At 47.7% G+C, this 23,100-nt stretch overlaps 2 protein-coding genes across 2 annotated transcripts in view; one reads left to right on the top strand and one right to left on the bottom strand.

Annotated features, from left to right (window-relative positions):
- Positions 1-23,100, top strand: part of SYN3 (synapsin III) — a 448,396-nt gene that overhangs the window by 124,230 nt on the left and 301,066 nt on the right. The gene's annotated exons all lie outside the window — the stretch shown is intronic.
- Positions 1-23,100, bottom strand: part of TIMP3 (TIMP metallopeptidase inhibitor 3) — a 58,731-nt gene that overhangs the window by 4,406 nt on the left and 31,225 nt on the right. Inside the window, exons 2-4 of the mRNA XM_052641400.1 lie at positions 8,536-8,618; positions 1,429-1,540; positions 561-682 (exon numbers count right to left, since the gene is read on the bottom strand). Coding sequence (XP_052497360.1) covers positions 561-682; positions 1,429-1,540; positions 8,536-8,618 — 317 coding nt within the window. The remainder of the gene's footprint in view (positions 1-560; positions 683-1,428; positions 1,541-8,535; positions 8,619-23,100) is intronic.

Below are 23,100 nucleotides of genomic sequence, written 5' to 3'. Positions count from 1 at the left end.
CTGTTATCCCAATTTTGCAGAGTTGTCACGAGAATTAACTGAGAGACTGGCCCAACTGCCTCCCACAGCAGCAAGGCTGTGCGCCCTAACTCTGTGCTTGGGTCAAGAAGTTGGGTCAGGTTGAAGAATGACCTTCTGAAGCAAGTGGTATCAGCAGTCCTATACCAGTTAAGTCGCCTTGGTTGGGGGCCACCAGTGAGTCAGCTGCCTAAGCAAGCCCACTTGGGACTTGGCAGGACCTGCCATTAAAGATCCTGTACCTTCTACAGCCTTGAATCACAGTGCGGAGCAGGGGGTCAGGAACGCTGAAGAGCCCTCATGCCCCAGCAGCTGCCAAGTGGACAGTACAGATTACAGTAGAAAGGCATTCTTCCCTCTCCCTCTTTGCTGCTCAGCATAGGTGCAACATTGCTCGCCTCCCCTGCTCAGACCTGCCCCTCTGCCCAGGCCTGACACGCATGCCCTTCCCAGCCCAAGGGCCCAGGGCCCAGTTCTGGAGGAGCTGGCATTTCTAGGGCTGCCAGCCAGCAGCCCCCCTGCCTGCTCTCCCTGGGGCTTACCTTGCAGTTACAGCCCAGGTGATATCGATAGTTCAACCCCTTGCGCTGGGAGAGGGTGAGCTGGTCCCACCTCTCCACGAAGTTACACAGTCCTGTGTACATCTTGCCATCATAGACACGGCCTAGAGAAGGAAAGGGACAAGGGGAGAGTTATTCTGCCCAGGACCCAGCCAGAAGAGAAGGAATTCACGCCTACTGAGTAACCTCCTTAGGGCAGGGAATGTACGTACTATGTACTTTTCAGTCCCATGATTTTATTTCATCCTCTCCAACGTCTTTTAGGGTGGATTGTATTCCCATTTTCCAAATGCAGAAAATTAAGCTTGGAGAGGTTAAGCAATTTGTGGAAGGTCCACAAACCCAGTGAGCACTGGAGCTTGGGTCAGAGACCAACTGTTCTCTTCTCACATCAATGGCTTTTGGTCTTGCTTTTTTTCCCCTTTTCTCTACTGATTTCCTAAAGGTGGATAACTTTAAAAGACAGACCTAATAGGTTGACTGAGATGTGGAGAGCAATAGGTACTAGCAATTTCTTTTTACTTATTGTAAAGCTGAGAAATTGCAAAACTAGGAGATTTCCTCCCCAGTCAGTGGTAGAATGGAGACTAAAACCCAGCCTCGTAAAGCAACTGTACTCCAATAAAAATTAATTTTAAAAAATAAGTAAAACCCAGCTTCACGTAGAAGCTTTAAGCTCCTACCACTGGCCGAGTAAGATAGACTCAACTCTAAATAACTCCTTACAGCTCAGCAGGCACATCACCCGGGACCTGAGAATGCTGCTGGGTCTACAATTCCTTCATCCTCTGAACTGAGGAGCAGGGGGCCTTGGCCAAACCCTGACCCAGCTGCTGGAGTTGGCCATCACCTGTCAGCAGGTACTGGTACTTGTTGACCTCAAGCTTAAGGCCACAGAGACTTTCAGAGGCTTCCGTGTGGATGTACTGCACATGGGGCATCTTGGTGAACCCTCGGTACATCTGTGGACAGAAGGAATGTCATGAGAGGAGGACCCAACCTCAGAACACATGCCATCATTTGGGCTGTGGGATCGAATTTCCTTCATAGGCCACTGTGGCCTGTCACTGAACTACCTCCCCAAGGGTCTTCACTCCAGAGGCAAAGCCACCAGCTCCTCTCTCTTCTGAGCCAGGGTTGGTGCCTTCCCCAAGAAACCTTCCCATCCAGCCAGTCACACCTCCCATTCCATGTTATAGGTGAGGAGCCCAAGGCCCAGGCAGGTTACGTGGCTTGTCTAAGGCCACACGGTTGGTGAGTGGCAGAGACAGGAATGTAAGCAGGAGAACTTCTTAACCATTATCCTATGCTGTCTCCCTGGCAGCCTCACAAGCTCATGGCTGAGGGCCTCTGATGCAGGCAGGTGCCATTTATAGCTATGTGCCTCCTTCATCAACATATGCTCAGAGCCACCGGTGTGAACACAATGGAGGCTGAACCCACTTGGTGATTCTAGGTCAAGTCCGTGAGCGTTCTGCAGGCCCTGATCTGTTGAGACAACTGTTAACCGTGTGAGCTGGCAGGGGTAGGAGGGGGCACCGAGGTGTTGCCGAATCCCATTTTCCCCCAGTTCTCAGCCCTGGATGGTTGGTGGTCTCTGGGATTATCCCAGGGGTTTCCAATAAGACAATGTTTCTGCTTTAGTTCTGGTATGCGTTATTAATTTACTTATAGTAATTAATAAAAAGCCAGACATCACCTCACTGGTGTCTCATCTAAGTGTCTCCCATTCAATCTAATGGGCTGTTTTTTTCTCCCTGTTTTCTTTTAAGTGGTGATTGCCTGGCAGGGGTAGGTGGTCCATGAGCCGCCCCCTGCACCATCATAATGGGTTTGTTGGACTGACAGGGTTTGGGAGCTACTTCCTTTTTAAGGGGAGTACTGTTCTAATTGTGTACAACCGTCAGTGCAGGTGCTTTTAATTTACCTGGCCTCCCTTCACAACCCTCTTCTCCCTCAAGGCTCTCCAGCTAAACAAGGAAATGAAGCCAAGAGCAGGGGGTGGGGGTGACTTCTGTTTTCACTCAGTTTTCAGTTATGCTGCAGGGGCAGGAGCATGTCACATCCTACCCCCCAGTTCCTCAGTGGTGGATGGTGCCTCTCTGGCTCTAATAGGAACCGTACCTAAGAGGGCTGCTGTGTGTGTGCCATCATGTGTGGCCCTGGGAGAACATCCCTTGCATTTACTCCCAGGCCCAGCAACTTCTCGTTTTGGTGTGGATTACCCTTGACTTTTTGGCAAGTGTTCCAATTCAGTACTTGCTCTAGGTTTTTCAGGACAGCCTACTGGAACCTCAGTTTATTCCATGTTGGTCTGTTCCCTTTATCTCCTCTCTGCTTTATGAGTGAGAATCAAGACCCTGCCCAGTAAGAACTCAACTTGTTGAAATCAGCTTAGCATCATTGCTACTTGTGAACTGAAGAACACCTTATTTTAACATGGTTTCTAGCACTTACACACAAAGTCAGAATCTTAATACATTATAAATGACTGAGTCTGACAAATACAGAGCTGCCTTTTAAGGTCAATTCTGAAAATAACAATACATTTGTAGTAAATGTATGGTAAAGTTAAGCCGATTTTTACTCATTTTGTTGTCTTTTCTTTATATTAATCTAGTTTAATCTAAATATTGATTCTAAAGTATTATTATGTCTGTAGCCATAGAGACCTAGAATTGGTTTGAAAAATTTAGAAGGGTTATAATGGGTTTATAGTGTCTTAAAATCAGAGAATCTCAGAATTGGAAAGGTGGTTAACCTTGTCCAGCCAATGCAATGGAGGATTAATGGTAAACTCAGGTTCTATAGACAGACAGCTAGAGTTTGTATCTTGTCTCTGCTACTTATTAGCTTCTTGGAAAGTTGTTTACTATCTTTGGGCCTCAGTTTCTTCATCTCTAAAATGGGGCAAATCACCCGATGCAAAGAACTGACTCATTGAAAAAACTCTGATCCTGGGAAAGATTGAGGGCAAGTGGAGAAGGGGGTGACAGAGGACGAGATGGTTGGATGGCATCACTGACTCAGTGGACATGAGTTTGAGCAAACTCCAGGAGACAGTGAAGGACAGGGAAGCCTGGCACACAGCAGTCCAGGGGGTTGCAAAGAGTGGAACGTTACTTAGAGACTAAACAACAACCAGCTGACTTTATAAGGTGTTTTTGAGAATTAAATGCCTTAGAATAGCACCTGGCACACATTTAGTGAAAGTTAGTTTAAAAATAAGTTATACTGAAGTTTGTCATGAGCAGAGAGAAGAGTTTGGTCCCCTTCTTCCTACATGTCTTGCCCAGCCTCGTCGCTTGGTACAAATAGTTAAAGCTGGTTTCAGAAGTAGGCAGGTTGCTCCTTCCCCACTCCCCACTGGCTTTATTGAGGTATGATTGACAGATAAAAGATGTATCAAAAGGGTAAGGTATGCAAGGTTATTTTAATGTATGTATATGATGTGATTACCACAAGGAAGCTAGTTAAACACATCCATCACCTCACATAGTTACCTTTTTATGTATGAGAACACTTAACATCTATTCTCTTAGCAACTTTCTGGTATGTCCTACAGTGTTGTCAACTACAGTTCCCATGCTGTCCATTAGATCTCCAGAACTCACACATACTTCAGTACAGACTTTGACCAACATCTCCCATTTTCTGCATCTCCTAGACCCTGATAACGAACATTCCACTCTCTGTTTCTAAGAATTCTACTTTTTTTAGGTTTCACAAATAAATGAGGCTGTATAATGTTTTTCTTTCCGTGTCTGGCTTATTATACTTAGCATAATGTCCTCCAGGCTCACCTATGTTGTCACAAATTTTCCTTTTTTGAGGCTGAATAATATTCCATTATCATATTTCATTGCTATATACGTACCCACACACCACACTGGACTTTGCAAGCCTCTCAGCCTCGCTTCATGATAGTAAGTACATGAAGTTCCAAGAGCTTAACTTCCCTTGGAGTGAAGGAACAAGTAATGTGAGAAAGGAATTTCTGAGTTTGGGGAGTTCTACCTGTTTCTTACGGAATGTCGTCTGGTCTTTATCAGTATCCGCAGCATGAACTCTCACCACTGCGTCAGATATTTCTGGCTCGCCTGTGGAAGATCAGCACTGTGCTGGACACTGCTTTATAGCCTGAACTCATTTAAACTCACGCTGGTTCTTACAAGCAGTCACGTTTCAGAGGCAGTAGAAACCTGCCTGACGTACCAAGTGCATGGGTTTTCTCTCACAGATCAGGCTGTCTAGCTGGGGAGGCAGAGCACAGGAGAACAGAGGCACAGGCACTGGGCTGTGGAGGGGCTCCCCCTCCCTGTGAGCTGGCCGGAGGGAAGGGGAGAGCAGGGAGGGGGCAGCCAGAAAGGCTTCCAGCTGCAGCTTCAAAGGCGAGATGCTGCCATTGCTCATTTTGATTAGACAAAGCCCCGAAGGAAGGAAGTTCTGGGGGCCAGGCAATCCAATTGTCCAGCAGATCTGTCCTCCCCAGGGTCAGGACATGCACAGCACATGACCAGCGGGCCTTCCCATGGGACTTTCCCCGAGACCAGCTGGGACATCATGTCCCCCACATGCTGTCCCCTGTATCCAGTCTGCGAGCGGGTTTCCTTGGCATAAACTATAGCCACAGCAAAGCAGATGCTTTCTCATAGTCCTGATGAGAGATAAGGTCCCCAAAGATTAGAACATCCAATTCTGGAAACTTCCACCTTTGCTCTGCAGCCCAGCACCCCAGCCCTAGCTAATCTCCAACTTCGAGTTTGCAATAAGCTGCCTCAACATTCTAACACCCTCCCTGTCTCTCCTCTGCACACTCAAGATATACCTGAGAGGGTGACCGGAGGCTCCAGAATTAGCATATTGGAGGGGGTCTGCCTGCCTTTCATCTGGTGAGAAATTTGGGGGTGAGAGGTTGGGAACTCAGAAAAGAGAGAGGTCAGATAGGGCAGCTCAAATTCTCACGTCTTCTGAGTTCCTTTAGCCATGCTTTAAGGGAGTCCTTGCTTTCCCCAGCTGACTCTCTGGTTAGACTCTAATCCTCTAGAACAAAGCGCCCAGGGATCAGTGCCAAAACTCCTGCAGGCTCCCCTCTCAGGCCTCTTCCCCTTTCTTCCTACAAAGATTTTTTCCATACACCCTTTGCAAGTCAAGAGCTACACTGCTGGATGACAGATCCACAAACCCAAGCTAACCTCCTTTTGTTTCCTAGGGGAATTATATACAAATGGCGTGTTGGGGGGGGAGCCCCCAAAGTGGGCAGGAAGGGTGAATCAGCCTGCTGCTCTGTAATCTCCTTGTAGGCAAAAACTCTAATTTCACTCTAGTCACCAGCTTGTAACTAAATGGTCTTGACTGTTGAATAACCTTTCAAGTCTCACCTGTAAAATAGAGGATAATGTTTATCTGTTTCATCAAGTTGTGAGGACTGACCCATGCAAAGGCTTATCAGGATGCATGGTACATAGTAAATGTTCATTCACTGTTACTTGTATGGAGCCTTGTGTTCATTATAACAATTATCTTTGTATCCTCAGCTCAGAAAAGCACAGTGCAAAGCACAGAGAGGGCAGGGAGGAAGAGAGAAAAGAAGTGAGAGAGGGGAGGAAGGCCTACTTCTGCTCCCCTGCCCCGCACCTTCTCAGACCAGCCGACCGGTACCTGGAGACCAGCAGCATCCAGTAGGCTCTCTGGATAGGAGGGCAATGACCAGTTCTATGGCTTATCTAATAGTGGGCTGGTAGCAGGGGCAGAGTTAACAATGGTACTAGATGGTGGTTGATGATCGAAGTAGGATTTCAGGGAGATTTGGGGAGTCATGTAAAGAACACCCAGGGTTGGGAAGGAGTCCTGACACCTCAGCTTGGGAACTAGATTTGCCTTTAATGAAATGTGTGATTCTGGGCAACTCATTTCCCTTTGAGCCTCTGTCACAAGTAAGACAGGGAATTTTATTTTCTAACGCCCAGCACTCTGATCCATGGACCTGGGTGAAAGGTGGTGAATTAACAACATAAGACCAGCATCTTGGGAATGGGTATGTTTTCTCTGAAGCAGATAGGTGAGCAAGTGTCATTTGGCCTCTAAATGATGCCCTGTGGCTGTTCTTACCCCAGTGAGGCAGGAACGGGACATTGTGCCCACAGCAAGGTCTCTGGTGACCCTGGCATCCAGGCCTTGAAGGAAGGAGAGGAGCTGGGCAAGCTTAGGAACTGCTGCCCCCAGCTCTTCCTCTCCCAGCACTCTGCTAGCCACAGAGAGTCTCTCACAATGTGAAGGGCTGTTTCAGAGCAGACAGGGATGCTGCTGAACCTGAACCTCTGCCTTTGTCTAATCTGCTTTTGCATCTGCTTGCCAGCTGCCAGTGGTTACACAGTGGGTTTTTGGGTTGTTACTGCTCTTGTTGGTTCCCCCTCCACCCACTCTTCTTTCTCCATGGCTGTCTGAAGACATAAGCTGGTCCCATGACCAAGCTTGGGCAGCCAAGGGCAGCTGGCCAGGGCTGACTCTGGACATTACATAACCAGAAGGCTGTGGATGTTTCCAAAATTGAATCCAAAGCAACAGGTTCCGCAAACTCAGTACATCTAACCTCGGGCTTCAGGACGCAGGAATTATGAGGCCTGGAGGTCTGCCTCCAAGATGGCTGGGTACCACCCATGGCTGTGTTTCTCCCTACTTCTCAGTCCTACCCACGAATTGTTTCCTGTGCAGGGTTTCAGGCCAGTGGGTCTCACCCTCATTCCCTCATTATATGGAAAAGCATTTACTGAGTCCCTGTTGGTCCCACTCTAATTGCTGGGAATGCAAATATGAGCACTGAGTTGTACCCAGGCTGGCAGTCCACTGGGACCTGGGCACACCCCATCTCAAACTCCTGATTTGCCATGCACGTCTGCTCTCTAGCCTACTATAGTTCCTAAACATAGGGACCGCATCTCCCTTGTGGCCTCCAGAGTTCCTGGCACAGAGTGCTGCATGCAAGGAGGTGCTTACAAAGTGAGGGGGAGGGATGATGGGCCAGCTGCCAAGCTGTTCAGGGTAGAGCCCCAGTCCTCTGTGCCAAGGCACCCAAACTAGCTCCTGCTTAGAAGCAACACAGTCCATGTCCCAGGGCACTTAGAATCCTGAAATGCCTGAGCCAGGAGGCTCTTAGGCGTGCTCAGCCCAACCCCACACTGTTAACAGATGGCAAAACTGCGCCCAGGAAAGGGGACGGTTCTAAAGCAAGTGAGCTGAGACTAGGAGGCGGGCTCCCTAGGTTTCGAATCTGATGTGCTTTTCCTGAATGTGTTTCCTCATGTTAATGTGCTCACAAATATGCTCAGTTATATGAATATGCTTAGTAGATGATGCTAACTACTGGGATATGAGAAGACAATTAGACCCAGGAAAGTAGGGAAAGAGGGTGCAGTTCCTACTTTGACTTGAGGTTCCTGTGATATAAGTTCAATGTAAAGTTTTGAGAGGTCAAACCTAGGTTGTAACCTTAGTGACTGCATAAAAGTAGGCATTGTTTAATCCTAAAAAGTCAAACCTCAGAAGAGCCCGTAGAGACCATCTAGTCAACATTCCTACCTGCCCCCATTTTATAGATAGAAAGACTGAGGCCCAGGGAGGGGCAGTGACTTAGCCAATAGCCCATAGTAACTAGATAACAGGACTGTCTGCTGTCTGGTTTCAGAGCCCAGCTTCTTAACAGCTGCCTCTGAGGGACTCCACCTGCCCTGGCTCTGGGATGAAACGGCCACCACCACCACCACCCTTCCCTTTCTGCTGCCTCATCTACGCCCTGTCCTGCCAGGTAGAGGGGCTATGGCTGGGGCTCAGACACCAAGCAAACACACACTTTAAGTCCAGTTCCACTTGCCTCCACTGGCCAAGACTCTCTGACAGAAACCTTGCCCCCTGCCCGCCCCCAAACCCTCCTGGAGCCTGGGACTGGGCTATCACTCACCTTCATCTGCTTGATGGTGTAGACCAGCGTGCCAAAGGGCCCCTCCTTCACCAGTTTCTTCCCTACCACCTTGGCCCGGATCACTGGAGAAAAAGGCAAGACAAACAGGGAGATTAGGGAGGCCTGAACCATATGAGGGACCACATCTCAGAGCAGGCATCTACCTGTCCGTGTGCCTGGAATTGCTTTCTTAGTAATAGTGAGGCAACTGGAATAGATGATTGTGTTTATAAGAGCAAGAATTCAGATAAGAAACCCTGGGATTGGGGGAGTAGGGGGCAGGGAGAAGTGGAAAAGAAAAGGGAAGCAGACATCTTTGGAGCTAATTTCCCTAAATGTTCATAATTGCTGTCCAGAAATTTCTAGGCTGCAGTCACCCCTGAAGGAGTGACTCTATGGTTTCAACATAATCCAAAATCTTCTCCTGTCAGTGCTTCCTGCCCTCTCTTCATGCACCTCTGATAATCCTGTGGTCTCTCAGACCCCTTTCTGAGCTCTTCCTCACTTGGGACTTGTGTTGCATGCCTACGTTTTGCCACATCCTGGTACACCCACGGGGTTGTGACGCACCCCCGTTTCCCTCCATGCCCCAGTTGGTTCTGTGATAGGGCCCTTGGTACCCAGCAGTTAGATGGCATGGGATGCAATAGAGAGCAGCTCAGTGAGGGTGTGGTAGAGGAAGAAGCAGTTGGGAGCAGGGGCTTAGGAGCCAACTGAACTTTCCCAATCCTAGCCCTGTTCTTTATGGTTATTACGATTGTGGACAAGTAACTGTTTCTGGCTTCCAACTTCTATAAAACAGGATAATAATGTTACCAGTTACCTGAATTGATTAGGCAAGTAATGCATGTGAAACTCTTGGCACTATATCTCGGACAGAGTGTATATTAGGTAAATGTTATTACTGTCATCATCATTATCGTCATCACTGGCAAAATGAAATAGGCTGACCATGGAAGGATTGTTACTAGGAAAAAAATAGCTCCCATTTATCACACACCTACTATGTGCAAAAGTACATTTTACTTATTTACTCTTCACAGCTGCCTTACAAGGTCAGTATTAACATCCACATTCCACAGATACAGAAACTGAGAGAAATGTAACCACTTCCTCTTTCTGAACCTCAATTTTCTTATCTGTAAAGAGAATGTACCACCTATGTCAGGGAATGAGGATTGGGAATTGGAATGAGGATTAAATAAAACATCTCATGAAATTTCTTATTATAACATCTGGTTGAAGGGAGTTGCTCAGCAAATATTAGTTGATTATGAATATAAAAAGAATTAGATCCAGTATGACAAAGACTTTAAGAGAGGCGTTTACTATATGCAGTAAGAACACAGAAGAAAGGGATTGTCTTGGAGATTATAAGAGGCTTCTTTTTCTATAGTATGTGAAGAAGCACCCAACAGTTGTCTTCAAATAGAGCTTAAAGATGGAACTTGGAAACTGCAAAGAAGTTGCATTCATTGACTCAGCCAAAGAAAAAACTGTCTAATAATGAGAACGAGCAACAGAGTCAGGGAGATCGAGGTGATGCCATCATAGGGGCAGAGAGTGTCTCCATCAGAGGGAGCTGGATTCTCTCATTGAGTTAGCTGCTCAGTCATGTTTGACTCTGTGCAGCCCCACGGACTGTAGCCTGTCAGGCCCCTCCATCCATGGGATTTTCCAGGCAAGAATACTGGAGTGGGTTGCCATTTCCTGCTCCAAGGGATCTTCCTGACCCAGGGATCGAACCTGTGTCTCCTGCATTGCAGGCAGACTCTTTACCATCTGAGCTACTAGGGAAAGACCTTAACCAGAATGGAATGGATTTTGCATTTATAGTAGCCATGTTTGAATTACAGATTGAACTCTTTCAGTTCTAGGATCTTATCATTCTTTTTTACCTCAGGTTGCATTTAGCCCAAAAAAGAGTAGATGCTCAATAAATGTTTGTCAAATAGGTTACTCTTTACACACACACAGACACGCATACAGACACACGTGTGTGCACACATACACACACACACGTACACATGCACGTGCGTGTGCGCACACACACACACACACACCTGCCTATTCTGGTAAATCTGTTATCCTTCCCCATTTTGGATGTCCCACTGCGTTTCTCAGTTCATCGTCTATTCCCCTACTCCAGCTGAGTCCTATCCTGTTTCTCCCCAGATGAGCTTAGAATCTACTCTCCTAGTCAGACATAAAGTCAGGCCCCAGATGAATCAAGGGCCCCTCCAAACTTCAGCTGCCAGGGATGGCAAAACATGGAACCTATTGGCATGTTTAGCAATTTAGGCAAGGCAGCTTGGTGTGAAAGAGACAAGTGATTGTTTCCAAGTCTGCTGTGAAAAAAAAGAGCTTGGCGAGATCCCAGGCCAAGCTCCCTAAAGATTCTGCCTCCACCTTTGTGTCCAATTTTGAAACAGCATCCTTGGCAGGAAGCCATCCTCCCAGAGGCCCCAGGGACTATTTCCTCTACATTAACTCCCACAGGCAGGTTGTAACAGCTTAACTGTTGGGCAGAAGGCATCTTTGCCAGGACTTTCCTATTGATTCTTCCTGAATTGATTTGGCTCCATCTTCTGCTGCTTCATTAATACAGAAGGTAAACGAAGGAGTGAGTCCTTGGCTTGGGAAGGAAAAAAGCAGAAGGGATTCCTTTAAATACTAACATCTACGCTTTCCTGGCTCAAAAATGGCTTGCCTTTGTTTAGACATAACATGTCATAAGCAGACCTGTTCTATAAAGCTCGCTACTCCTGGAAGCTTCTGCATGCACAGGGAGCCAGTTCCTTCCTTACCCTGAAATGGTCCGAGCTTAGAATCTTTCATCTGAGAATAGTTCAGGGGAAAGTTAAGTTTCTGTAATCGGGAAGCCACATTTGAGTTGGAGCTCCATTATGTACAGCCTTCGGCAAATTCTTGTATCCCCAGAGCTCCTTCTTCCTAAATCTCTCTGACTGTCTTGGCCCAGTGCCCCTCACGTGGCTTCTAAGTGATTTACTTATTACTAGTGAAGAGCAGCATGACATAGTATTTAAGAGCCTGGTCTCTGGAACCTAATTGCCTGGGTCTGAATCCCAGCCCTGATGCTGTGTGACCTTAGGAAAGTTACTAAGCCTCTCTGTGCCTTTGTTTCCTAATCTGTGACAATATCTCATAAAGTTGCTATGAAGGTTAAGTAGTACAAACACCAAGGACAGTGTGTGGCTCATCCCAAACCCTATGTGTTTGCCATCACTATTATTAGTATTTCTGCCACTACCATGACTTGTGTTATGTGACCATCCTGAGCATCTTTAGGCTTCTAACATGCACTAAGGCCTCCTTAGCTTACAGTGGGTCTCACCCTCTGTGGGGCTTCTCCTTAGGACGAGGAGAAAGACAAGCTCATCAAAATACTCTAGTCTTGCAAAATTTCATTGAGAGGTAGTGGGACAGACATTAACCGGTCAGAACAAACTTACGAGGTGTTTTTAAGCCTGGGGCACCCACTCTATCACAGGTGCCTGTCTCATCTCATCACCCATATGCAACCCAAGAGGGACCTGCCAGGACCAAACAAGATCCCACAGTCCTGGTCCAGAAAGACTGAGGCAGGGATGACCCAGCACAGAGGCCACACCAAGTGTTTTCCATACAAAAACAAGATTGCATTAAACTGAACTGAAATAACATTCTGCTCTCACAAATAGATCTGCAAAGTCTGTCCAAGGTAAAATCACTGGCCAACCCCAAATCCGCCTATTCGGTTCGTGAATTAATATGTCTTTATTTGCTTCGGTTTTTCCTCTGCAATTCAAATTGTGTGCTATTTTGTACTTTCCTGTTTGGCAATCAGGATGCCCCCAAGGCATTTGCTGGCCCGGGGACCAGAGTGGACAGGGGAGGTGCAGGGAGGTCACGGTTCAGCAACAACAGAAAACAGTTTCCAAACTTGAAGTTGGCAGCAGGTCTGACCGTTCCCACCACCTTGATGTGGCTGCACAGATGGGCTTGGCTGGACACAGGCCTTCTTTATTCTCCTCCCTGCTGGCAGCAGCCCCCGCGTTGTCTCCCCAGTGTCCTCCAGTAACTGAACCTACATGGGCGTGAACTGGATAGGTGTCTGGGAAAATGGGCTGGGTACTGTGGAGGTGACAGCAAGAAATAGAAGTCCCATTTCCCACCTCCAGCAAGTACCTTCTAGCAGGAAGACAACGTTAAAATTTCATGGCTAGCACCAGTCAGAGAAGTGGGAGTGAGGTGTAGCCTGAAATCTCAGTCTTGGGGGCCTTTTACACTCCTGGGTTTCTGAGTATATGGAGTTCAAAAGAAATAATTTAAAAGCAGATAAGAAATTGACCAGGCTATAGGTACTTATACCATTGGCATATAGATATTTAAATGTATGTGCTTGTGAGTGTTTAGTCTCTTTGCAACCGTATGGACTATAGCCACCGCTCCTCTGTCCATCGGATTTTCAGGCAAGAATACTAGAGTGGGTTACCACCATTTCCTGCTCCAGGGGATCTTCCTGACCCAGGAATCAAACTCGTGTCTCTTGTGTCTCCTGCATTGTAGGTGGATTCTTTTACCCACTGAGCCATCGGGGAAGGCCAAATGTATGTGGGGCCCTCATGAATATACCATACATCTTAGGATCCAGGTACAAACATGTATCTCTATAGAATTATCTTTATTTCCTTTAAATAATTTTTTTTATTTATTGGGGAAGGAATAATAAGCGCTTACAAAAACAAGTAAAACAAGGCACATCCCTTCCAGAAATAACTGTATGCTGCCTGCCCCCACCCATCCATGGTAATATAGACCACAAGCAGCATAAATTTTAAACGAAAACCAATTGTGATGCCAACAGGGTTCTGCTTCCAACACAGCTTGCTGGTGTGTCCCGCAAGTGCACATCTGCTGTTCATCAGCATATTCAGAGATTCAGAAAGGGGCTATGAGCTGGCTCTACTTCCTGTCCTCTCCTTCCACCTCCTATCCAACCATCTTCAATCAAATCCAGACCTTTCTGCTCCAAACTGTTTGGAATTTGACTAAGTTTGAGAGCAAAGGATCCCTTACCTGAATTAATATATACCAAGGGAAGACCTTAGATTCTGCCTATCTTTTAGTATCCTGTCAAGAGCAGTACAGAGCCTCTCCGTGATGTAGGAGTTGATTCAGCCATCTCGTGGTCTAGTGGGTGAGATACTACCTCTGACACACACACACACACACACACACACACACACACAATCTGTGACACACACACTCTGCCCCCATACCTGTCTCTCAAAGGCCCTTTTGCTGGCTTAATGTACAGTCTTTAGGACAACAGTGAGAATAACTAAGGCACATCTGGCCAGAAGACAGAATGAACTTCTGCAAAAGTAGAAATCACTATTAATGTCAACCCCAGAGAAGGGCTGTCCTGACAGCAGCAGGCAGGATCTAGGTAGGTACAAAAGCCTGGACCCTGGGATCACCCATCTCCTGGATCTGGACTTAAAGGAAGAGAGGGGTCTGGGAGTTTTAAAATGATGCCCACTCCCATGGAAGCACTCTAGAAATCAGGAAGGGGGGATGTCTGCAATCCAGCTTGTCTAATGGTCACCTCATGTTTATTTGCCCGTTGTCATTCTCAACAGGGTGACAAAGGAAAGGTCCTTTCTGAGGTCAGAGTACTCACAATAAAGGCAATAAGCAAGAGATTCTGTAGCCCATCTGGCTCAGCCACTGAGCAATTCTCGCTTCCTATGCATTGTGGACAGCCTGCATTTCAGCCTCTGCAACTAGGGCAGCCTCAGGCTCTCTGACTTCTCCGGCTGCCTTTCCACTAATTAACCATGAGTTCCTTGCCTTTCTTTGCATCACGTCAGTAAGTCTAGGGAAGAGGGAAGGAACCAGAATGCATTGGTGACAACTACCACGCATGGAACCCCTCTGATGTGCCAAGCAGTGTGTACATGTTATCTCACTCTATCCTCATGGCAACGCTATGAGGTGACTGTTATGGTCCCCATCTTCCAACTATGGAAAAGAAAATCAGATACCCTGAGAACAGTTTTGCGTCCCAGTGGGGGAAAAAATTGGTAGGCCCCCAAGAAAGCAGACTGGCTCCAAACTTTTCCGTGAGATTTATACTGAGTGCACAAGAGTTCGTACTTTTTCTGCACCTCCTCCCCCTGCCACTGTCAGTGCTGCTAAGAATCAGAGAAGAAGACTGTCTCTAGGAGGAGGGACCCCTTTATAATTCCCTCTGACCCCCGCACCCTCTGACTACCCACTTCCCTTTCCAATCACTGACACACATGTCCTCAGATTAATAACAGGAATCCACAAGTAGTCACCATCAGCAATATAAGAATTTCATTTGTTTAGTATCCTGTGCTCCCCAGCAAGGCTTTCAGGGAAAAAGAAAAAAAAAACTTAAAACCACAAAACCTAATGATCCATGAGGTTTATCACAACACTATGAGCCTGAGGTTAATCAGAGTGATTCATTAGGTGAGGCAATGCACATGTAAAGAGGCACTTTGTAACCCTGGAGCTAAACAGATGATATATGGCCGTGTTTCTGGTGGAGAGTGCTTGTAGATTCTCAGATGTACTAATCAGACGGAGACAACCAGGGACCCAAAAGATTCCTATAATTCAGCCTTTCCTCATCTACTGAGGGTCTTTAGCTTCCACCTCCTGTGGCCTTTTCAAGCACCTCTTCAATTATCTGCTGCCTCTTTGGGGACACTTTGATGACACTTTGATGATGTCCATGTTTGAGGAAAGGGCCTTAGGAATTAAGGGTGGGAGGCAGAGGTCTACGGGGTCCACCCTAACTGAATCCTTCTGGTTCCCAGTCTGTTTGTCATGGCCACCCCAAACCCCAAAAGCCCCTCTGGAAAAACTCAGAAGCTGAAAGGTCAGATCAGGAAAGCCCTATAGAAGTGACCACGATACACTGGAATGAACATGCACAGAGCACATGGCACCTGGATGAGGTAGTTGCCCCTCTGTAAAATCCAAGCTTTTACATTGGTGTGATGATTACCAAGCTCAAAAGGTTCTTATGATGACCTCATGCACCTCCCTCACTCTACCAAAACTGCTCTCACCCATGACCTCCATGGTACTCAGTCCAGTCAGCAGAGGGTTCACCATCCTCTCACTCACATGCAGCCTGTGCTATTCATACCAGCTGTACAGCTGACAGCGCCCACATTTTTGCATCCTCCAACCCAGAACTCCCATGACCTTTGACTTATATCCTGGAAGTCTAAGACAACATCTCAAATTCATCCCATCCAAAGCTGAGCTCCTGTTAACAGCCCTCACCCACACCTCGGCCTCCCATCGGCTTCCCCATCTCAGGAAATGGCAACTGGTTCCACACCAGCATACCACCTCCTTCCTACTTTCCTTCACGCCAAACAAGCCACCCTTTCCAGGCCTTTGCCTCTGCAGAGCCGCTGCTGGAGCACTTTTCCTTCAGTAGCCACATGACCCCCTCCTTCACCTGGTCAGGAGGCCTCCCCTGACCCCCTACATCCCTCCCCCAGGCATTCCCTATATCTGCCGGCCAGCCTTACTGTGCTCAACACACCAGCCCCCATCTGCCGTATTATAGAGACCTTGTGTGTTCCTTGATTGTCTCTCCCCACTAGAATGTAAGCCTCATGAGCAAGCAGGGTCTTTGTTCTATAACTACTGTAACCCAAGCAACCAGGAGAGAGCCTGGCAGATAGCAGGCCCCCAATATATATTTGCTGAGCACATGAAGCTAAAAGTGCCACCCACATGGAGGACAATTTGAAAAAAAAAAAAAAAAGCTCCTCTGAGCAAGTTCTGGCAAATGACCAAGTCTTTCTGAGACTTATTCTATCAAAAGGGGCTAATGGCAGGCCCCAGTTCACAGGGTCAGATAAACATCTGTCCAGTGATAGTTTATGGTACTAAGTTCACAGGGATCTGGAGATAAATGAAGGCCTGGAGGAACTTGGAACAGTTACTGTGAACTACGAAAGACAGCAAAGGAAACAAGTGAATGATATTCAAACCTGGCAAACACAGCCACTATGCCACAAAGAGGGGCAAAGCCTGTCCCAGGGAAGGGTGTCAGGAGGTCCCTAGAGGTGGCATCTGATTTGGGTCTTAGCTCATTTCCTGGTGAAGAGACTCAGTTTGCTTCATCTGAATCTAGAGGAAGTATAATAGAAACCCCCAGACTTGGTGGGGAGAGCCTAAGGAAAACAGCTGGGAGTCAGCAGAGTCCCACCTTTCCAGGAAGAAGGCCCTGGAGAACTCGAGGGGTGCCGGCAGGCAGGGCAGGCTGGGCAGGCTATGTGGAAAAGAATGCTCCTCAGAGAAGTCTCACAAATAGGCTTTTCCTGCATCCTGTCCTGGCCCCCCGAGGGCACTTCTGTCTGTTTCAAAGGCCCTTTTTGTTGATGTCAAAGCCAAGGCCAGACTGTTAAGATGCACTCCCAAACAAGATAGGGAGTCTCCAATTCAAAGCCTGTCCTGACTAACTCTTTCCTTTAAGTAAAAATATTAATCTTGGTTTTATTTAAGCAGGTTTTTTCTTTTTTTTTTTTTTTTTTGGCAAGAAATAAACCCCTGCAGCTAAAAATAAACCCGAATACACACACACACACTCAGAAAAATCTGGAGGGCTGCAAATCATTTCAACCCAAGTTTCCATCTCAGGGAAAGCTATTAAAACCCAGAGGATATTAAAACCTCTTTCTGTACAGACTCTTGTTTCTCAGTGCCTGCCGGTGTCCTGAGGTCCTCCCCCCGACCCCCGCCAGCAAGGCTGTCCTGGGGATGCCCTGTCCTGGGACTCTTGGCAAGGGGTGGAGGGGGCTGGCAGGGTCCTTGCTCTCCTCACCTTGTAAGCACTGGATTTCTGCATGAGCAGGCCAGGAAACACAAAGGGGCCCCTGCTGACGTCTGTTGTATGTGAGATGAAGGGGCCAGAGGAGGGAGGAAAGGAACACAGTCCCAGAAAGGTCAAGTTCCCTGGAATTTAGAAGTTATTGAAAAGGGAACACAAACAAAATCTGCATCTCACTCCTGCTTTCGTGTTTCAAATGGTGACCTCAATTTTAAACTTCTAAAAGGCAAAATTTAAGAGTCACTACCTGGGCACATGCCTAGACGTATTAATACATGTCATTTCTAATCCAACTACTTGTAAAGTCAGCTACTATCAATTTCTTCTAGTGGCAACGGCCACCTTGGGGGAAAGATAAGGATCATTTGGCCCAGGAAGAGCAAAGTCCCAGGACTGGCTGGTCCTTGAATTCAGGGCTGGCTCACCTGGGGCTTGATGACCAACACTGAAGGGAGATGCTGTTTGTGTGATCTGGGTTTTCTAGGAGGCCAATAAGGCAGCTGCCCTGAAGTCCTCACCAAGCACAATTAGAGTCACAGAGGCTTTTGCTCTGAGAATGCAATCAGGAAAGGAGTATCAATATTCCAAAGCACAGAAAGTGGGAAAGGTTGATCCTTCACCCCCTCATTCTCCCAAGAACACATAGCAGCAACAATCCCATCCTAAAGCTCCCTGGTTTCCCAGCATTGACAGGATTATTTTGAGGAGCTCAACAATGTATATACTGCTTCCAGAGCTGGGACCCTACCTCAAGATCTGCCCTCCGCAGCGTCCATCACCCCCATTGCATTTGCCTCACTACACTGGCCTGTCCTGCAATGCCCCTTGTCTCTGTGAGGATGACTTTCTCCCTGGGCATCTGTCCACACAATCTTTCTTCCTGCACAACGCACCCAGGTGAAATGCCACCTCTTCCTGGAAGCCTTCTGTCCTTCCCAGGCCACACCAGTCCCTCTTGTCTTCTGTTCAGCTTCTTTTCTTCCCATACAGATTTCCTAATAATCAGTTTCTTGGTGCTCACTGCCCTGCATTATTGAACAGTGGCAGCTGCATCTGGGGCTCCAGCACCAAGTACAGTGCCTAGAATGTGGCAAGGGTCGCCTAAGAATGTTTATTGAATGAAGGAATGGATGACACTGCAGGAGGGAATCAAAGGTAATACAATAAGGGGAGATGGGGATGGTTTCATGTTTAGGCTGTTGGAGTAGGGGGTCCAGAGTCCCTGAGGGTCACCCAGATAAGAAGAGGGGTGCAGGAAAAGTGTGATCCAAGAAGCGAGAATGAGACTCTGATCCCAAAATATTGAAGATTCACATCTGAAGAGGTGAGTCACAGGGTCCTGATACAGGAGACACTGGTTAACACGTCTCTGGAGAGGGTCAGCACCCAAACTCCACCCACAGATGACAAACCCAAGGCCTGGCATCCTAATGGAGGTCCTCCTGCTTTGTCCCCTTCTCTCTCCTCTTCCTCCTCTTCCTTTATTATGAATGATTGGAATTAATTCATTCACTCATGCTATTCATTCAGATGTATTTGAGGGACTACATGCCTCGGGTCCTGTGCTGTGCCTGGGGTTCTGCAGTCTGCAGGGAGAGGAAGCCCCTATGTCACGGAAGCTTACTTCTGTCTTGTGAGATGAGAAGCCAGGTGGTCCTAGTCAGAGAGCCATGGGGGTGTGCAGCAGACATACCCGGCCAAGCGAGGCATACTTTCCATGCTTGGGGTGCCGACAGTCCCCTTCTGACCATGCTTTGCAGAGCAAGAGCCTCAGTGATCCTAATCATGCTTGGTGAACACTTCGAGGTAGTTGACTCACTGGCCTCCTAGAAACCCAGATCACACTAGCACCATCTCCCTTTGAAGATGGTCCTCACTCCCCAAGTGAGTCAGCCTTGAATCCAGCCCTGGTGGTGCTATGAATATGTCTGGGGAAGGCATCCTGCCTGAGCTGGCATCTAAGAAATCACCACAAGTCAGCCAAGAGAAAGAAAAGGAAAAGGTCTTCAGGTAGAGGTGGAGCCAGAGGCAAAGGCCTGGAGGCAGGAGAGCCCAGCCCATTACAGTGACAGAAAGCAGAATGTGAGACAAGGGGCAGGGGACAGTGAAATCCAAGAGATAGGCAGGGATGCTTGGCTTGTGGGGGCGGGGAGCCTTGTTCCAGTACATGGCAATGTCATTTCTCAGATGGGTTTTCACTCTTTGAGGGCAGTGATGAAGACGTATTACTTTGTCCTGCCAGCAGACCTCATGATAACATGGGCCTAAATGAGTAGGTGCCAGAGCCTCAAGAAAGACCTAGAAACAAGACCAAGCCTTGCTTGCCCCACTGAGCATCAGACTCACCAGTGAGCCCATTCCAGTTCACATCCTGTCTGTGATCTTCAAAGTTAAAATTTAATGAATCTGTCTGCCCCACACCCTCCTTTCCAGCCCATTAACCTCTTCCGGGAGTTTTCCAGGGTGTTTTGTCGGGCTCAGCTCCAGTGTGTCCCCGAGTCCAGAATGCACACCAGCCTCTGGAAGGTTCTATCCCACTCAGTTCAGAGGTGCTGACCTGCTCACTGTCATGCAGGCACATGGGTGAGGGGTGCACAGAACACCCCCCACCCACCAAGTACTCCAGCCCTCCCCAGGGGCCCATGGGAAACTTTATCCCACACAAGAGGCTACCAGAATAGCAGCCTGGTCTTCAACTATGGCCCCTTTGAAGCAATGCCCAGAAAAATACCGTGCCGACGAATGGTTCTCAGAACTTGGAGCTCTCAGGTCAGGTCACTTTGTGAGACCAGAACAGCTGGCAACATCTCAGGAGTTGTCTACAGTATTTATCTTACTTTCCTACTAATTGGGATGTGTTTGCTAGGAGAACTGGGCGACTGCAGGATAGGTCCTGGAGCAAGAAAGCCAAGGGACCGCCCTTGTTTGCACACCAGACCTGCAGATGGCTCTTTGCAGACAGCGAATCTGCCCCCAAAATGCATCAGAGGTGGGTAGAAGACTTCGTTGTGGCTTCAACAAGCAGCACTGTCTGCTCTCTACTCCATCTCTGGGGAGTATACAGCTCAGACGCCGAGAAGACCCTGGTGCTTTTATACCTTACTCGTTGAGTAGACTGTGAAACAGTCACGGCTCCTCCTTCCTCTCTTCAGCTTCCCTAACTTCAGCCAGAAAGATTGTGGGCCCGAATGGACACAGCTTGGAGGGTGGCACTGAAAGCACGTGTGCCCTTGTCCCAGTTCACTCAGAATCTTTCCTCCACACCCTCAGCTCACCCCAGAAGCCAGGGGGAAGACCCTCAGACCAAAACAGGTGTGAGAAGGACTAGGCTATACCTCTTCATGCTCCAAGACAGTGATCAGGGACAGCTAAAGCGCAGGGAATAGAAAAAATGGCTAGAGATAAGATCTAAGTGCCTTTTAAGGAGGCCGATCTCAGTTTTAAGAAGAGTTCAGTAGAGAATGCTAACTGCTGCCCTCTTTGGTCAAAGTGGGTAACAGCAGGATTACACAGTCTATCCTTGGTATCTTTGAAAAACCTGCCCTGGCCTAACAGTGTGATTGGGAGGGGTGTCAGCGGTAAAGAATAAGACCACCTACCCTTTGAACAGTCCTTGACCCTCTTGTTCATTCCGTAAGTATTTCTTGAGTGACTACAACTTGCCAAGCACTGTGTCCCGGATGGAAACACATAGGAAATAAAACCTTACAAATGTTATATCTAATCCTTAAAACTAACTCGCAAGATATACAGTATGATTTCTACTGGGTCAACAAAGAAAACATGACTCAGGAGAGATAAGAAATTTTTCAGAGGTCATATGGCTAGGAATTCAATCCACATACACCTAACAGAAAAGCTCAGCCACCTTCCTCAACCTGACATTGTACAAATCTGGACATTCACCCAGGAAGTCAGATGCGTCAGAAATGCAGAGAAAATGAAAATCCTTAAGGCTGACTTATCAGAGAAGGACTTATATATAAGACAAGATGCTGAGAACTTGGAGGTGGGGTTAACTTCCCCAAACAGAGTTAACTTCCTAAAGCCTTATGGTTTGGGGGACAGGAGCACTGGTTTGAGGACTAGGAAAAGTGGGAAGGAGGAACAAGCAAACTTTTCTGGATACCTTATCGATAGCCCTGGTCTAACCTTGCTCAGCTGCAAGGCCTCGGGTAGTGTCATCCCCTTTGCATAAGACCTTCTGCTTCCCTTTATCTAGAACGCCTATCCATCTTTTATATTTCAACTCACAGGGCATTTTCTTGGAGAAAGCTTTCCCTGACCCCTCCCCCAACATCAGACCAAAACAGGACTCCTGTTAGACCTATCATAGTCCCTGGTTTCTGAGTATATGTTGGTGCATTCATTTGAATAATGTGTCTTTCCACTCCTTCCTCTCCACCTCACTAAACTGTGCTGGGACCATGCCCTGTTTGGCTCACCATTCTATCCCCAACATCTCACAGCATGCCTGGAACATAGTAGGTGCTCAGTAGATAGTTGCTGGGTAAATAGGTGCTTGCATAGTCCTAGCTCCCACTACCCTTCCTCTGCTGTACAGCCATTCCACCCCTATAACTGGCTGTAACTTTCCAGAGTCAGTTCCTCTGCCAGGAGTGACCAAGAAGAATGTTTGGTTTTGATAATGGAAAGAGAAGAAGAAGGGTGTTCCAGGCAGGGGGACTGCATGAGCAAGGGCACAGAGGTCAAACTGACCCTGCAGTGTCAGAGGTCCCATGGCTAAGGGACGATGAAGACCTGGCTGGAAAGGAGCAGAGGAGGCCCCATTAGCTCATTCCAACCGCAGCAAATGTCAGGTTCTTTGGGTGACAGGAGCTTGAATGCAGGCCTTCTCAGGACTGCCCACAAACTGGGCCTACAGACAATGACGCTGCTTCTCTGCGCACAGGTCTTCGGTCCCCTGAGCACTCCGCACCCAGTCCTGTCTTGGTAACCTTACACTTAACTGTATTTAAGCATATGGGTGTCCTGGAGAAAGGACTTATGAACCCGGCCCAACTCTTCCAAGCTGGGCCAATACATAACTCTCCAAACCTCAGTTTTCTCATTCTGAAGAAAGGTGAATAGCACATTTGTGAGGGTAAAAAATAATAAAGATGGAAGCCACCTGGCATAAAATCTTCCAAATAAACCCAAGTCCCCTATTTCCCCCACACTCATCACTGCCTGACATACAGGCTCATTCCCTCGCAGAAGAGTTGCCTGTGGACCAAGTGGGACTGATGAGTGTTAGAAACACAGAGAAGCCCACAGGCATTCTCCAGATCTTCTGCAGGTCCCTGTCCAGCTGCCAGAATGGCTCGCTACACCAGACCAGACCAGTCATGTTTCTGGTTCTGTGGACCACCCAGAACACACCTCTCCTGATGGAGCATCTGTTCTCCAAAAGAGGGCTGGCCCAATAAACAGTGCATGTGCTGGATCACAGCCAGCCCTGCTGCTGGATGCCGGGTGACCACAGACTACCCCCATAAAGTGACCTCCCCCCGCTCCCTCTGCTGTACATCTGAGGGTGGCCAGGGCTTGCAGTCATGACATGACACCAGAACTTCCTACTCAATCTGTCCGTGGGCAACTCACACTAAAATGTCGGCTGAGATAGTCTCTGGAGCACATCCCCAGTACCCGCAGATGTTGCCACCTGGAATGAC

This window comes from Budorcas taxicolor, chromosome 5 (genome assembly GCF_023091745.1).
Source record: "Budorcas taxicolor isolate Tak-1 chromosome 5, Takin1.1, whole genome shotgun sequence".
In the NCBI taxonomy this organism is placed as follows: domain Eukaryota; kingdom Metazoa; phylum Chordata; class Mammalia; order Artiodactyla; family Bovidae; genus Budorcas; species Budorcas taxicolor.
The sequence above is the reverse complement of the archived record's forward strand: the minus strand, read 5'-3'. Positions and strand labels throughout refer to the sequence as shown.